The sequence below is a fragment of the Rhinatrema bivittatum genome, chromosome 2 (genome assembly GCF_901001135.1).
Source record: "Rhinatrema bivittatum chromosome 2, aRhiBiv1.1, whole genome shotgun sequence".
NCBI lineage: Eukaryota > Metazoa > Chordata > Amphibia > Gymnophiona > Rhinatrematidae > Rhinatrema > Rhinatrema bivittatum.
The window spans coordinates 97,381,198-97,399,136 of NC_042616.1; the positions used below are offsets into that span (position 1 = coordinate 97,381,198).

General features: G+C 41.2%; 1 protein-coding gene across 4 annotated transcripts in view; it reads left to right on the forward strand.

The window, feature by feature from the left end:
* RBM33 (RNA binding motif protein 33) overlaps positions 1-16,218 on the forward strand; it is a 523,998-nt gene extending 507,780 nt beyond the window's left edge. For all 4 annotated transcript variants that reach the window (XM_029588463.1, XM_029588468.1, XM_029588464.1 and 1 more), the window contains one exon: positions 7,461-16,218. In XM_029588463.1, the coding sequence (XP_029444323.1) occupies positions 7,461-7,509 (49 nt within the window). In that variant the 3' untranslated portion in view covers positions 7,510-16,218. The remainder of the gene's footprint in view (positions 1-7,460) is intronic.
* Positions 16,219-17,939: the final 1,721 nt, after the last annotated feature.

Below are 17,939 nucleotides of genomic sequence, written 5' to 3' on the forward strand. Positions count from 1 at the left end.
ACTCTGCCTTATGCTTAATCATAGGTCAGTCCATATTTTTAAGTGTTTTTGTTGCTTAATTCACCCCAAATTTCTAGCAATAATCTTGTTACATCAATTCAAGGTTACTTATGTTGAAAATTATGAACCAAACTTATCTGGATAATACGATGTTATTACTTCTTCTTAACCACCATCGACTTTGAGCTTGATGCCACGCCAAGATACGCCATGCTGTGGAATATATTACGCCCTTGAAGAAGGACTCGATGCTAGTCCGAAACATTGTGCAATGTCGGGCATAGAACAGCAATATAGTGAATTCTCATATTGCTGACAATTTGAGGGCATCAAGCTCAAAGTCGATGGTGGTTAAGAAGAAGTAATAACATTGTATTATCCAGATAAGTTTGGTTCATAATTTTCAACAAAAGTAACCTTGAATTGATGTAACACAAGATTATTGCTAGAAATTTGGAGTATATCACTGGGGTGAATTAAGCAACAAAAACACTTAAAAATATGGACTGACCTATGATTAAGCATAAGGCAGAGTGACAAAGGTATACTTTACCACACAATGATGCCTATTAAGATGGTCATGAATTACTGCGTTTGATAAGTTTAAGAAAATAGGAAAGAGGGTTCCTTCATCATTGAATTTGTACCAAAATATTTACCATAATTGAGCAAATGCCTTATTAATCTGTATCAATAAAACAGATAAATATCTTTGAAGATTTCTTTTCCTTTCCTATGGCTCAACTATTTAGTTTTAGTCTTCCTCTGATGCTGACATTTGCTGAATCGAGTCCAGGGGCTCCTGACATTCATCCCCATTTCTTTACAAAGGAAGAACAGAAAAAAAAAGACTGTTCTGGATAAAGAGATGTCTTGAAGGTGGTCACACCCTTTGGCTGACAGCTGGGATGTATCCTTAGCAGTGTGGAGAGGATAACTGGGTAGACAGGAGAAAAAGGCTATCCAGCCCTGTCATTTACTAAGCTATCATCATGTAAACATACACTCTGCATCCACAAATAAGATTGATACAATTGCCTACATGCTAGTAAAATACCTCACCTCAGGCACACACACAGAACCGACCTTCACCAAAGTACAGAAAGACCACAAATTATAAATATGGAGACAGAAACTGGAATGGAAAACCAAAGAAAGCCACTCTGCATGCAGTGCAAACCTGGAGAAATGGAAAGAGAAATATAGCACCTAACACAATCCCAGGATCTGCAATAATGCACACAAACTAATCCGCACAAAGTTACACCTGCATTATGGAACACATAACAACCCTATCTATGTAAAGGCAACACTACAAATATTAAATCAGGTCCTAAACACTAATACACCTCCTATTAGGAAAACAGAACAAGCCAAGCTGCTATAGAGCCCCACACAGAAATAACTGTAAAACTATATTAATAAATGTTTCAAAACAGCTGATGAACAGAATAACATCCAACAAAACTCATAAAAATTATTAAACATTGTCCAAATATCAATAAAATATTTCAAAACAGCAGACACATCACATAATACTCAATAATTAAAATGGCAGTCAATCAAGAAAAATAAACTTAAAATGCCACTTTTACTTACCATCTCCAGCAACTCTCCTACTCCTTTCCCTTGAAAGCACATACCAGGAGCAGCAGCTCTGTCTCTCACACACACACCCCAGTCACCCTCCCTGCCCAGTCTCTGTCCCACACACAACCCAGTCACCTCCCTGCCCAGTCTCTGTCTCACACACACCCCAGTCACACCCCACACACACCCCAGTCACCCTCCCTGCCCAATCTCTGTCTCACACACACCCCAGTCACCCTCCCTGCCCAGTCTCTGTCTCACACACACCCCAGTCACACCCCACACACACCCCAGTCACCCTCCCTGCCCAGTCTCTGTCTCACACACACCCCAGTCACCTCCCTGCCCAGTCTCTCTCTCACACACACCCCAGTCACCTCCCTGCCAAGTCTCTGTCTCACACACACCCCAGTCACCCTCCCTGCCCAGTCTCTGTCTCACACACACCCCAGTCACCTCCCTGCCCAGGCTCTGTCTCACACACACCCCAGTCACCCTCCCTGCCCAGTCTCTGTCTTTCACACACCCCAGTCACCTCCCTGCCCAGTCTCTGTCTCACACACCCCCCAGTCACCCTCCCTGCCCAGTCTCTGTCTCTCACACACCCCAGTCACCTCCCTGCCCAGTCTCTGTCTCGCACACACCCCAGTCACCTCCCTGCCCAGTCTCTGTCTCACACACACCCCAGTCACACCCGACACACACCCCAGTCACCCTCCCTGCCCAATCTCTGTCTCACACCACACCCCAGTCACCCTCCCTGCCCAGTCTCTGTCTCACACACACCCCAGTCACCCTCCCTGCCCAGTCTCTGTCTCACACACACCCCAGTCACCCTCCCTGCCCAGTCTCTGTCTCACACACACCCCAGTCACACCCCACACACACCCCAGTCACCCTCCCTGCCCAGTCTCTGTCTCACACACAACCCAGTCACCCTCCCTGCCCAGTCTCTGTCTCACACACACCCCAGTCACTTCCCTGCCCAGTCTCTGTCTCACACACACCCCAGTCACCCTCCCTGCCCAGTCTCTGTCTCACACACACCCCAGTCACACACCACACACACCCCAGTCACCCTCCTTGCCCAGTCTGTCTCACACACACCCCAGTCACCCTCCCTGCCCAGTCTCTGTCTCACACACACCCCAGTCACACACCACACACACCCCAGTCACCCTCCTTGCCCAGTCTCTGTCTCACACACACCCCAGTCACCTCCCTGCCCAGTCTCTGTCTCACACACACCCCAGTCACCTCCCTGCCCAGTCTCTGTCTCACACACACCCCAGTCACCCTCCCTGCCCAGTCTCTGTCTCACACACATCCCAGTCACCCTCCCTGCCCAGTCTCTGTCTCACACACACCCCAGTCACCTCCCTGCCCAGGCTCTGTCTCACACACACCCCAGTCACCCTCCCTGCCCAGTCTCTGTCTCTCAAGCACCCCAGTCACCTCCCTGCCCAGTCTCTGTCTCACACACACCCCAGTCACACCCCACACACACCCCAGTCACCCTCCCTGCCCAGTCTCTGTCTCACACACAACCCAGTCACCCTCCCTGCCCAGTCTCTGTCTCACACACACCCCAGTCACTTCCCTGCCCAGTCTCTGTCTCACACACACCCCAGTCACCCTCCCTGCCCAGTCTCTGTCTCACACACACCCCAGTCACACACCACACACACCCCAGTCACCTCCCTGCCCAGTCTCTGTCTCACACACACCCCAGTCACCCTCCCTGCCCAGTCTCTGTCTCACACACACCCCAGTCACACACCACACACACCCCAGTCACCCTCCTTGCCCAGTCTCTGTCTCACACACACCCCAGTCACCTCCCTGCCCAGTCTCTGTCTCACACACACCCCAGTCACCTCCCTGCCCAGTCTCTGTCTCACACACACCCCAGTCACCCTCCCTGCCCAGTCTCTGTCTCACACACATCCCAGTCACCCTCCCTGCCCAGTCTCTGTCTCACACACACCCCAGTCACCTCCCTGCCCAGGCTCTGTCTCACACACACCCCAGTCACCCTCCCTGCCCAGTCTCTGTCTCTCAAGCACCCCAGTCACCTCCCTGCCCAGTCTCTGTCTCACACACACCCCAGTCACCCTCCCTGCCCAGTCTCTGTCTCTCACACACCCGTCACCTCCCTGCCCAGTCTCTGTCTCACACACACCCCAGTCACCTCCCTGCCCAGTCTCTGTCTCACACACACCCCAGTCACACCCGACACACACCCCAGTCACCCTCCCTGCCCAATCTCTGTCTCACACACACCCCAGTGACCCTCCCTGCCCAGTCTCTGTCTCACACACACCCCAGTCACCCTCCCTGCCCAGTCTCTGTCTCACACACACCCCAGTCACACCCCACACACACCCCAGTCACCCTCCCTGCCCAGTCTCTGTCTCACACACAACCCAGTCACCCTCCCTGCCCAGTCTCTGTCTCACACACAACCCAGTCACCCTCCCTGCCCAGTCTCTGTCTCACACACACCCCAGTCACCTCCCTGCCCAGTCTCTATCTCACACACACCCCAGTCACCCTCCCTGCCCAGTCTCTGTCTCACACACACCCCAGTCACCTCCCTGCCCAGGTTCTGTCTCACACACACCCCAGTCACCCTCCCTGCCCAGTCTCTGTCTCTCACACACCCCAGTCACCTCCCTGCCCAGTCTCTGTCTCTCACACACCCCAGTCACCTCCCTGCCCAGTCTCTGTCTCTCACACACCCCAGTCACCTCCCTGCCCAGTCTCTGTCTCTCACACACCCCAGTCACCTCCCTGCCCAGTCTCTGTCTCACACACACCCCAGTCACACCCCACACACATCCCAGTCACCCTCCCTGCCCAGTCTCTGTCTCACACACACCCCAGTCACCTCCCTGCCCAGTCTCTGTCTCACACACACCCCAGTCACCTCCCTGCCCAGTCTCTGTCTCACACACACCCCAGTCACCCTCCCTGCCCAGTCTCTGTCTCACACACACCCCAGTCACCCTCCCTGCCCAGTCTCTGTCTCACACACACCCCAGTCACCTCCCTGCCCAGGCTCTGTCTCACACACACCCCAGTCACCCTCCCTGCCCAGTCTCTGTCTCACACACACCCCAGTCACCTCCCTGCCCAGTCTCTGTCTCACACACACCCCAGTCACCCTCCCTGCCCAATCTCTGTCTCACACACACCCCAGTCACCTCCCTGCCCAGTCTGTCTCACACACACCCCAGTCACCCTCCCTGCCCAGTCTCTGTCTCACACACACCCCAGTCACCTCCCTGCCCTGCATTTCCAGCCCGTAGCTTGAACACTGCCACTCCTCCCACCCTGATGACCCCCTTCTTCCTGCCCCACCAGCCAATCAGAGGCTTCCTCCTTCCACTGGCAGGAAGAAGGCTTCCGATTGGCCCGCGGGGGCAGGTAGAAGGAAGGAGGCTTCCCATTGGCCCACGGGGGCAGGAAGAAGATAGGAGGTTTCCCATTGGCCCGCGGGGGCAGGAAGAAGGTAAAGGGAAGTATTACTGGGGCTGTGGGACACCGGGAGCCGCAACACACCAGCTGATTTTATTTTTTTTTCTCCCTTGGGTGCCTGCTGATGCTGGCTGCTTTTATTGGCTGCAGTGTCTTGCAAAGAAATTTGGGTGGGCCTGAATGGAAAGTGGGTGGGCCACTGCCCACCCAGGCCCACCCGTAGCTACGCCACTGCTTAATACACAAACTCATCCACGACGAAAAAGCAGAATGGCTGAACACAGCACTTAAAGTACACGTCCCACACAGAAATCTAAGATCAGCAAACAGAGCACTTCTACCCATTCCATCCGTAAAAACAGCAAGACTCACCCAGGTGAGGGATCGCGCATTATCTCTAGCCGGACCCACAATATGGAACTCCATGCCCCTTGACCTCAGACTACAGAGCAATCATAAATTTTTCAAAACGCAACTCAAAACCTGGCTTTTCAAACAAGCCTTCAAGAAGGAGAACGAAGCAGGAAATTAATTAAATGAAGTTAAAGATAAGCGGCATAAAGCACCCAACGACTATTTTTCAGCCCCTAATGGAATTAGTTCAACCTATTTTAACTATAGTCAACCTTCAGAATGAAACTCTTCTCAACACTCATCCACAGTAATGTCTTTTGATATAAACTCATATTTGTTACCGAATTCTAATGGCACCACCCATGTAAATTATGAGATATATTTTCCTTTGATATAGGTGCCCTATTGTAAACCGTTATGATGGTGAATAACTTAATGACGGTATATAAAAACGTTTAAATAAATAAATAAAATAAACATCACCTTGCCCCTGGGGGTGCTGTCATTTCATATATGTGTATCAATGCATCTGTCCTCACCAGCAGTACTCTTGCTTTTGTCCTAGCTCTGTCATAAGCAATGACTGGCATTTATATGTTTATTTTGTGATATAGACAGACAGTCCCCTAGGAACAAATCTTTAACCAGCAAACATTTGATTTAAGATCTCTGCTGGGATTTGTCCTGAAGATGAAGAGCAAAGCCTCCATAAGTAAAATACTTCTGTTATAACCCATTTTTATCACTTAGTTACCTTTTCTAAAAAGACAATTGCAGAACATGTTTTATTCTTGCAATTTATGATGATTCATATTACATGAATGTTTTCTTGTAATCTACTTTGAACCACTATGTGGGAATGTGCGGAATATATATTACATGTAAATAAATTAAATTAAATTACATGCAGTATTTTGTTGTGAAATTGTGACCATGTACATAGTTGTACAAAGTCAATTAAGGCAATGTTGTAATACTGTCAAAGTGAAGCAATAGATTAAATCTGAGTAGATAAGGAATTGGAGGGAGTCAATAGTTTACCAAATAAATAAAACTGGGGAGGCTTAGTCCTAGTGGATCATGAGAATTAAAGTTACAGTCCTCTGTTTTTTGGTTTGTTTGGGGTTTTGGGGTTTTTTTTATCACAATCACTTCCAAAACTTTGTAGTATGTAGGTGATAAAATTAAAGAACTAACAAACATCCTGTCTTCACTGTTTTGTGCTTCTTAGCCAGGTATGAAGGAGATAAACAAAAAAGTATGACACACACAAGCTGAATTATCTATACTGCAGTTTGCTTTTTAAGACTGCTCTAGTTCTAAAGAGAATCAGCGACAACTAATACTGTATACTGATGAAAAGTAAATGAAAGGGGGGGTTTTTATATGCATTTAATTATTTTCCTGTCATTCTGCCTATATTCATGAGATGCCATGTTAGTATCACACACACAGTGGTAGTATACACATTGCATGATTGGTTCATGCAGTGTGTATGATACCATTTATGAAATAGTGATGATAGATGTGATTATATTTTTGAGAACTATAAGGGAATCACTTTAAACAAATACAAAAAGTAATGACTTCACAGTATTTATTTATTTTTAAAATGTTTATATTCGACCTATAGTGGTAAATTGTGCTAGGTAGATCACAATTAAAACAAAATCAAAGTAATCTTAATACATACAATAAAAGGGTAATATAAAACATAATATCAATAATAATATAAAATACAAATCAAAATTCCTGCATAAACACTAAGTAGCAGTGTTCATCCCTGCAATTCATAGGCCTGCATAAACAGATATGCTTTCAATGTAAAGTGTTTGGTACAGGAAGTTTATTTCTTACATTACTTACTTCTGAAATAACACACAGTACAGAAAGGGTATGAATTGAACTAGTGACTGAGGTACACTTGCATTTTCCCATGGTCTTTTTTTCCTTTCTTCAGTGCTCATGCATTTTCAGCTGCTCGTAAATTAATATTCATATTTTAAATTAACCACTTCTTTATTTACATTTTACAGGCATATGATAGATTTGTCCCACATCAACGTGTCACTTATTACTGACTGATTTCTTCTGAACACTTGTCCTGAAACTAGAAGGCAACCTCATGGCAAAGATAAACAGTGGTGGAAGCAAGAAGGTGTGGAACCTTACAACCTCCAGTCTTGCTCATCTGGCCTGTGGAAAAACAGATGGCAAAAGGATTTATTCACCAAGAGCTGAACTTGATGGATCTATCAGAGCAAAGTTATGTTTTCTACTACTGCTTCCTGCTGTATTGTAACTACACGGAAATGTAGTTTTGGTTTTTCTTTTTCCTAAGAATGCATACGATGCATGTAGACGTCAGTCTTCAAGATAGACTGTGTGATCACAGTGAACTAAATTGTGAATATAATATTGGTCACCAATTATTGAGATATTTCATAGCAAAGAATATTTGATAATGGTTGCTCTTATCTTCAATATAGGGTGTTAAACTCTAGAATCTTAACTTTTCTAAGCATAATCCATGCAATTACACGGTCAAATCTGTTGAGGCTGTTTGGACACATCCTTAGACAGATTATACCATAAACTGCTAACAATAAGCACTATTTAAATAGTTCAGTAGCAGAAGCATTTGAGGTTTTGGGGAGAGTTTTTAGTATCGTTTTCTTTTCCCCCTATATTTTAGAGCGCACCTTTTAATTTGGTGTTCTGCAAATGTTCGAGCTAAGGCTTTGCCACGCTTCCTCTGCCGCCGCCCCCTCCTCCTTTTTTGGTAACTAAATTATGGTATAAGTTTGCTATTTCTTTTTCTTGTTTTAAATAAGGTGAATCTCATCTGTACAGCCTAGAAACACAAGAGTATCTAGATAATTACCAATGGCCAAGGTGCAATTGTGAAATGAGTGGAAAAGCCAGCAGAAGAATCGGAACCATGTGGTGATTTGATATCTTCTCTCAGTTTCCTTATCTGCCACAGATATTGTAATATGACACAGTCATTATCTTTGAGAGTTATACTGTTGAAGGGGCAGGTATCTGTTGTCATTGTTTTGGTTACATTTTTTTCATGTGACATAGTTGAAAAATAAGCCAGAAAGAAAATTATTACCCACGGAAATTTGAAGGAAGTTGTTGTGCAGTGTGTGCAGATAGCAACGGCAAAAGCTGCGTGTTAACACAATGGAAGCAAATCCATTAAAAATCATTTGGCTTGGCTGCTTCTAACTCGAATTTCTGAAGAAATCATTGCAATTAATATTTGTTAAGCCTTGCAAAAGTGCCTAGCTTAATTTCCTCACATTTGTGAGACATTTTCATTGCTTCATTCTTCCTTTCGCCTTCAGATGAGCCAGTTTAGTTAATATTGCAATTAGAGTACTGATGTACCAGCTTTTTATTTTTTTTTTTTACATTTAAAATCCAGATAAGGTACACTAAATCTAGTTTTGTGAATTTCTTGAAACCAGCATGTGCTGTGCTTTGAGACTTAATTTAGGGATAAGCAGTATAAAAATGTATTACATTTAAAAAATTCTAGAGTAGGGATAAATGAATAGCTATCCGTCACATACCTCTTTTGTAAGGTTTCTAATGTGACAAAATTGATATATATTTTTCAAATAATTTATTTGACCCTTCAAACTTTTTATAATAAATATGGTATTTCATACGAAGTTGCAATTGTTAAATAATGTTGTGAAATACTATATTTAGTAAGTTCCTTAGCAAAATAGTGATAAATACTAAACAGAATTGGAGAGGTATATACATGCACTTCTTCTGCCTTAAAAGGTTAGCATTAGTTCGGATGATAAAATGCTTAAGCAAGAATCTTGTGGCAGAGTTCTCTGTAGCCTGCAGATGATTTTAGCTACCCTTAGCAGAAGATAGTCCTACTTGCAGACTGAAAGCAATTACCTGCTGATGGTACGCTACCAAGGAGACTGTAGCTTTTGAAAAACTGAGATTAAAAGAAACAACAAAGGCATTTTTTTCCAGTTTTTTTAATCTCCATTGCCACATTCACTACTACATTTCAGCAGATTGGAACTCACATCCAATTGACTGACATGAACATTGCATTTTCGGTAGTGTATGTATCATTTATTCAGTGTTCTAGTAATTCAGCACATGGGAATAATGGAAACTGTTATGGTGGATGACTAGACCACTCCAACATATACTTTCACAAGCACATATGTAGATGTTATTGCTTCATGCAAAATGTGCACATTGTGTAATTTCACCAGCAGTTTATGTTGACTGGGATTTTCGAGAATCATGCCCTAATAGTAATATCCCCTTTTATTTTTGAACTTCAGTTGAGAAATAATTGCCATTAGCCATATCATCTACTCATTTTCAGCTCTGGATACAACTTAGGTCTAAATGAGTAAATATTTTCTAATATAACCCTCAAAGGCAGAAACTACTACTGAAGTAACAGTGAGGCTAGTTAATTTGCATGCAGAAAAAAGAGAGATGTCATAGTCTGATTAAGAAAGTGTTACTCTGGAAATCTGCCTGTGTTTCCTTACTGGTTATCAGTATGATTGCGCAATTTCAGAACCTCATTGACTTCCCTAGTCACCGATCCAGTGTCTGCCCTAATTATTATTGACAGTAGACTTACTTAGCAGAAAGAAACAAGGTTTTAGCTCACATGTAAGGTAAATGACAGAACTTGATAGTGGGTTAACATGTCTGGGTAAGTAAGCAGCTGATATAAACAGTGAAACAGAATAATAACAGGAAAGGACTGTGCCAGAAAAATCAATTAGACAGATGTTTTAACAGTGCTTTTGTGAAAAACTGCACAAATAATTTTCAAATAACCTTTGTTCATGAATTAATGGCAGAATCTAGGATCTGAGCTATGTTTTATTTCCCTTTAAAATTACCTCTTTATGCTATAGCAGCAAGTAAGGTTTAACATCTTCAGATTTCCCTGGTCACATAAGACTTGAAATTAACCAGGAAATGTTTGAAAGTAGAATAAAAATGTTTTGTAGATTTATAACCCATTTATCACAATAGCAAAGTGATATAATGTACTACGTATGCAGCTAATCAAATAATATAATAATGCTCTCAGAAAATATATGGTCAGTGTAGTTTTAAAGGACATTAGGTTTTTGACGTTCAAAAAAAATGGTTGAATGAGAGTGAAGAAAAAATAACTAATCCCAACCAAAAATTATTCTGTATGGTGTCACCTTCAAACTAACTTTTTTTTTGTTGATGACTACCAAATTGAATAATTTGATAAAATGAAAACTTTAGTTTTTTTGGGCTCTTTGCAGGAAAAACTCAAATGCCATACTGTTTAGTTTTTCTATATTCTCCGTTTCCACACTATTAAGTGAAAAATATCTTAAGACAACTTCTTGGAAGATCTGTTGCAACCATTATCTCTGTTCTTTTCTCATCATGCCTTTGAAAAGGAACTGCAAAACTTAATTTGATGTAAAGTATAAATATGGGACATTTATATTCAGGTGTTTCACATTCTTTAAACTTGAGTGACATCTTACCTACTTGTTGAGGTTTGTGCTAGTTGTGTCTAACTAAAAAGTTGAATGGATACAATTCCATAAATGTTGACGTGCTTTTTGTGTATTTCTTCCAATTTTTATAAAGATGGTAGTAAGTCAATACATTTTTTGGGACCTGTGTATTTTTTATCTATAAATTTCACAACACTAAGTTTGAGGGTGGAAATGTGGGAGGTTAAAGACATAGATAATTGTTGCCAATTTCGTATTTTGTTTACTTTTCTTCTCTTTTTTGTTACTTCTGAATTTATGGCACATAATTTAATTATGGGAACTGTTCTTTTATTCTACATTGAAATATTGGGCATTGCCTATTAAGGTTAGAGGAAAAAGTATTTTTTCAAATAATCTTACCTAAAATGAAATATTTTAAAAGTTATTTGTGCTTTATATTATCTTTATAGGTTACTGCATTTTTCTGAAGATGATCATGTATCTATATCTGTCTTAACAAAGACAAACAACTAAAACATTAAATATAACCGTACAGTTAAAACCCACCATAAATTCTGTTGCACTAGTTCCAGGGCAGGTCTGTTAACACTGTCATTTACATACCACTGTTTCTGTACGGAGAGTAAATAAGATCAGTCTTTAGGAATCATGATTTTAAAAAATTTAAAAATTAGCATTTTTTTTTTTTAGACAGAATGGGATAAGCATTAATAGGAATTTTTTATCAGAGTTTTTAAAAAATGTAAACACAGTCCCTTTTAGAACTAGGAGCATATTGATGGAATATTAGTAGTAATGATATAAACGCATGTTTCACAAAAAAATATAAGGATGGATGCCAGTCTAAATTAATTGACTAAATAATTAATAGTGAAAAGAAATGTTCTTAGATACTATATTAATAGAAGTTGGCAGAGTGAAACTGCTATCTCTAAGGCATCAACCTATAATATATGGGGTTCTTGGGTCTAATCCTAGCAAGTTGTCAACATTTCATCCTTTGGAGGTGGATAAAACCGTGCAAACGTTCTTGGACGCACTTCAGAGAGAGAGCTACATAGGAACACAGTGTATTTCAGTAGAGTATAGAAGTCTATTAGTTAAGTTGACTTAGGAAATAGCTACTGCTTATTACCAGCATTAGTAGCATGGGATCTGTGTAATGTTTGAGTACTTGCCAGGTACTTGTATCCTGAATTGGCTACCGTTGGAAACAGGATGCTGGGCTTGGTAGACCCTCTGTCTGACCCAGTATGGCAACTTCTTATGTTCTTATAGAACTCAGCTGTTTTTGAATCAATGACCAAAATGTCTTGAAAATGAACTTTTACTACTGTGTGGTCAGCTTATTTTATTTATTTATTTTATTTGTTTTATTTATTTATTTATTAGATTAATTTATTTATTTTTTGCTTTTCCAAACAATTGCTGAAGGCAGAGTACAGTTTACAAAATAGGCATACCCTTTGTTGCAGCTGACTGAGAGCATCAGCATCTTTTTTGTGACTATTCCTTTCGAGGTGCTGTTTTCCAATTCTATCTTTTTAAGAGCTATTCTGATTTTACATTTGTGAGCTATCTCCAGACATTTGTGTAGTACATCTTGACTCCTCCAATGCTTTTTACCATCTAATTCATAGTTTGTTTTTTAAGATTTGTTTGGCGGTAGTGTTAGAGCATTTATTTCTACAATCTAAACTAAGAGCTGTGATTTTCTTAACTTTTGCAGCTTTGTTTTCTGAGGCTACAATGGGTGGTGCTGGGAAGAGCTTGTTATTTTTGTAAACGCACTTTAATTGGGCTCTGCACTGCAGCACTTGTACTATCTATCCATTAGATTTCTATGTCCTATATGCCTTTCTCTTTCAGAGGCCACACTTCATCACACTGATTGGGCAGATTTTTGTCTCTCTTTTTGAAGAGGAAGGTGAACAAATGAAGATTACTTTCTCTCTTTTTCCATTTTACAGCAGAAATTTTGTTTGGCATAACCACTTATCAATTCCAGCGATCAAATTGCAGAAAATGCCAATGCTGGATGGCATAAAATAATAGTTTGCTGCTTTTGAGATGCTGTTCTGCATTTTTTTCAGTCAGAACAGGTAGTATTCTTTAAGGATCTTTGCCATAAAAGGGAAGCAAAAATATTATTGAATATGGTTAATAGTAATTGATTTTTCAAAGGAAAATTAGTCTTGAACTTGATATTAAATCCTAAGGATTTTTTTGTAAGGTATGTTTCAACCTAATTATTATGAAAATGACTTGATTTCTCCACCTAGTACTTTTGGAATAAGTAAGGTCATGTGTAGAAAACACTGATTCATATTGGATCTCTATGTATACTGTTTTCTGGTATCAAATGGTTGGGAAGGATCATTTTGTTTTGTACAATGAACATGTTCCTGCTTTCTCTAACCTTTTTCTTCAGAAAAGTATAATATCATACCTACAAAATTTCAGCAATGTAAATGTTGAATTTGCAGTTGTGAATTTGTTGATTGAATTGTCACTGAATATGGGTATGATTTTTTTTTTTTTAACAAAACAAAGAGGAATATTTACACTGTGCTGATGTATTTCAGGAGGCAGATGTCATTGTTTTTTTTAGCAGTACAGTCCATTACTGCTTTTAGGGCATTTGAGTATTAATAGAGTGATAATGACAAATGTGCTGTGTGTTGTTTTTATCTGAAAATCAAGCTTAAGCCTGAATTTAAAAGGGCTACGTGCATAAATTTCGGGGTTTACATGCGTGGCCGGGCCTTGCGTGTGCCGCGCACATTTTACAACTTGCCCAGCTACGCATGTAAACTCCAGTACGTGCAGAAGTGCCAGCCGAGGAAATGTGGCGGCCGAGGGAAGCATGGTGTGGGAGGGGCCACTGTCCCAGGGAAGCGCGCGCCAGCAGCCGGCTGGCATGCACAGATTACTTCTGCTCCGGAGGAGCAGTAAGTATTAAAATAAAAAATGTATGGACAGTTAGGGTAGGTTTAGTGGGGGAGGAAGGATAGAGTTAGGTGTAGGAAAGCGCTCTCCCAGTCTGCTCCTTAATTGGAGCAGACTGGGAGGGAACTGGGGGAGGCCCAATTGCGTCGCTGCACGTTGCTTTCTAAAAATCCCGCCCACCCCCCCACCCTCCCCCACGTGTGCAGTTTGTGGGCCACCCGCACATGCACACGCAGCCATCTGATTTTTTAACATGCATGCGCACACACTGGGAACAGCAGCACGCACATGGATGCATGCGCGCTCCTTTTAAAATCAACCCCTTATTTTATAGGAATTGAAGGAGGAATATAGTGGACCTTCCACTCTCCCTGCTCCGCCACATCCCTAATCCATCTTGCTTCTAGAGCCATTCATTCTTTTCTTCAACCATTTTTCACTCTTCCCTCTCACTTCTTTCCATCTCTGCTCTCTACCTCTGTTTTCCTCTTTAATTCTCTCCCTCTTCTTCACCTTCTTTTTGTGCCCTTCTCCCCTATGCCACCTTCCTCTTGCTTCCTACTCACACCCCATTCTCCCTCTCCACTTTCTTCTCCATCTCTCCCATGTTTCTCATCATTTCTAGATCTCACCGCCATCTCTCCCTTCACATTTGTCTTTTGTCCCTCAGGCTATTGCAGAAACCAGGGGTATTAGGCTCAATAGCACAGGAATGCATTAAGAGCCTGGACCTCCAGACCCCAACAGTTACTCCTCCTACCCCCCACAAGATTCCCATGTAGAAAAATAGTAAGTGCCAGATGGGAGGAAGAGCTGCCGCAGGGACTAGGGTTGATCACTCTACATCTTCCCACTGCTGGCTTGACATCATTCTGTCTGCAGAAGCTGTCAGAGGGAAAAGGAGATGTAGATTCAGTGTCCACCCCAGGGATTCTCATCTATGGTCAGTGGGATAGATTCTGCCACCCATTCCTCCTCCTCATCTCATTTGGGCCAAAGTAGAGCGTACAGACTTGCCGGTAGGATAGACCCGCAATTATAGCCACTTCCTGCTTTGCTGTTGTGTATATTTTGGTTTGTTACTTCTATTTCAATAATTTTGAAAGGTTTATCGTTAAATGTGTAGGTAAATTGTATTTTTACTTGCTCTTAATTGTATTTAAAAGTTGTCCATGTAGTTATTGTTTCCAGGAATTAACTAAATAGGCCTTAAATTTGATATTAGCCCATGGAAAATAAAACCATTGAAAATTTCAATAATTATTTTATATCCAGGAATGGCAGATTTATTTTTTTTTCTTGTATTTTAATTTATACTTTTATTTACAGGACAGTTACAGAATATAACATTTTTATCCTTACAGCTTCTGTAACCTGCTTTGGATTAATTTACAAGTAGTACTTTAATGACAGTAGCATTTATTAGGAGATGTCCATATATAATCAACATTTATGACTAGCTAAACCTCACCTGGTGATTCTTTACAATAGTCTCTTATTAACATCATAATTCATTTTATAGGAAAAGATGTAGGTTTGAAGACTCAGAAAAGATGCTGATGGACTGGAATTTTTATTTTTTTTACTCATAGACTTTTTTCCCCTCTTATATTTTTTCCCCTACAGATTAACAGCACTCGTGGACTGTGGTACCTGCGATTGTGGGAGATTTAACCAATTACTAACTATTTTTTGTTTTACTTTTGCAGGAGTGCTATTCCTGTTGAATTCAGTGATAGTAGTAGTGTGCTATCATTGTCATTTGGAAAGAATGAGTCTTTTGATGCAATAATACTATTACTGAAGGTGATCCTTCCTAACCTGTAATTGTGTGTGTACTGTTTTTTATTATTATTGTAATAGTTCGGGTATATTATCACAATTATTTAAAGTTTACTACTCTTATTTAGAACATGAAGCTTTCGTTCATGCATAAAGTCAAGAGTCGACTGTGCCGTGTTACTGACTGCACTTTGGGTTCATCTGCTTCATGTGTTCTACAACACCATCTTCGTTGCTTATTTTACTCTTCACTACTAAAGTATAAATGACTAAGTATACAGAGTTCATCAACTTGTATTAGGATTTTTACAATAATATATGCAATAGAAGCAAAATGCAGAAAGCTAAAATATTGACATAATAAAAGATAATGTACAACTCTTAAAGTCCTATCTGCGGTATGATGCAAAATGAGTCGTTACCACAAAGTTTAGATCGTTATTGCAAACCATGTAAACTTTGACCATCATGTATAATTTTAAGTATGAGTAATGTAATCATTTGTTGCAATTAAAATGTTAATAAAATCTACAACTTTGAGTTATAACAGACTGCATATTTTGTATTTTGCGTATTACTAAAGCTGGTGCAAAGAAGTATGATGCAACTGTGTGATTAGGAGGAAGGTATAGTCTCTATATACAGCTCAGTATTTGAAAGTACATAGCTAAAGTAGTAAAACCTTCTAGCATTAACATTTACTGTAAGTTAGTGAGCCTTAAACATTTTCACTTGAAAGTAACCTCAGTAAATGTAATTCAAATAGATCAATTTGAAATGGAATATTCTAAATTGAAAATTAAAGGTGAAATATCATTGCAATGCAACAAATTGTTCTCTGTTAACAAGTAGGCATGAATTAGCCAGAATGCATGGGTGTTTAGTGCCACTGACATGTAGTCAGCTCTCAGAGCTTAGTAAAGACTTTATTGAGCATGAAAGGGAATGCCTTTGTGCATACACAGCCTCATGAGCCCCTCAGTCATTTTTCGCCCAAGCTACTACATGGACATGTCTCAGTCTGTCTTTTAAATTTGGTTTTGGCCTTAGTGCTCTTATACTGCCTCATTGCTGCTCCTGTTTTTTTTGTAACTGCCTTGAAAGCCCCTCAAACAGAACTTTTAAGTCCTAAATAATTTAAATGAGTATGGGAAAAGCCCAAGGACATGAAATCTGTGATCATCAGCTTCAAGGCCTGGTTCTGTGTGTACCAGATGTCCATCGCAGATACACACTCCACTATCAGAGACTATCACTCCTCCAACTGCTACTGCTGTAGTCTGATGTTCCCTAGGGTACAGGAACACTGTGCTTGAAAGAAGGAGACCCTAAGAAAGGCACAGGCACCAGTTTTTGAAGACCTTCCTCCCAAGTATATCTCTGTTTCACCAAGGATCATTGGGTCCTGAATATTTTGGGATATGGCTACCACTTACATTTTTTCACACTCCTCTGACCCATCTATATCTGCTCAACTGCAGCCAGAGGTGATGACATTCTTTCACAGGAGTATGGCCGGGGATTTTATTTCCAGTATTTTCTAATCCTTAACAAATCAGGGTGATTGTAGCTTTTGCTAGACTTGCAGACAATGAGCAAGTTGTTGGTTCAGGAGAAGTTTAAGATGAGCTCCCTCTAGACAATTATTTCATTCAATCGAGGGATTGGATGTGTGCTTGGTATCTGAAAGATGCTTATGCACACATTTCCATTTATCCACCCATTGGAAATTCCTCAGGTTTCTGATGAAGGACGCACACTATGAATACAAGGTTTGCCCCCTTTGGCCTCTCGGCAGCCCCAAGGGTATTCACAAAATGCCTTGTGGTAGCGGCATGGCTTCATTGGCAGGGAGTCTTTGTGTTCCTATATCTAGACGATTGGTTGGTGATGCGTTCATCTCTGTCAGGTAGACCATACAACTCCACCAGTCCCTGGGTTTCCTGGTTAACTTTGCCAAGTCAAACCTGGTTTTATCTGAAAGCATTCAGTTCATAGAAGCCTGATTAGACTCACTTCAGGAAAGTGTTTCTCCCTTTTGAAAGAACCTCATTGCTGATGGGCCTAATAAGATATTTCCTTCAACGGAACTGAGCAGCAGTCCTGGTCCATCTGGGACACACAGCAAGAGACCTACCTTTAGAACTTCCAGATTAATCCACCACTGAAGGGGTGTTCTCAGCTTGGGGATCATGCAGGTTTAGTGGGATAAGAGCTGATACCATTGGCTTAAGAGATCCTGCTGAAGGTCTCTTAAGCTAAAGG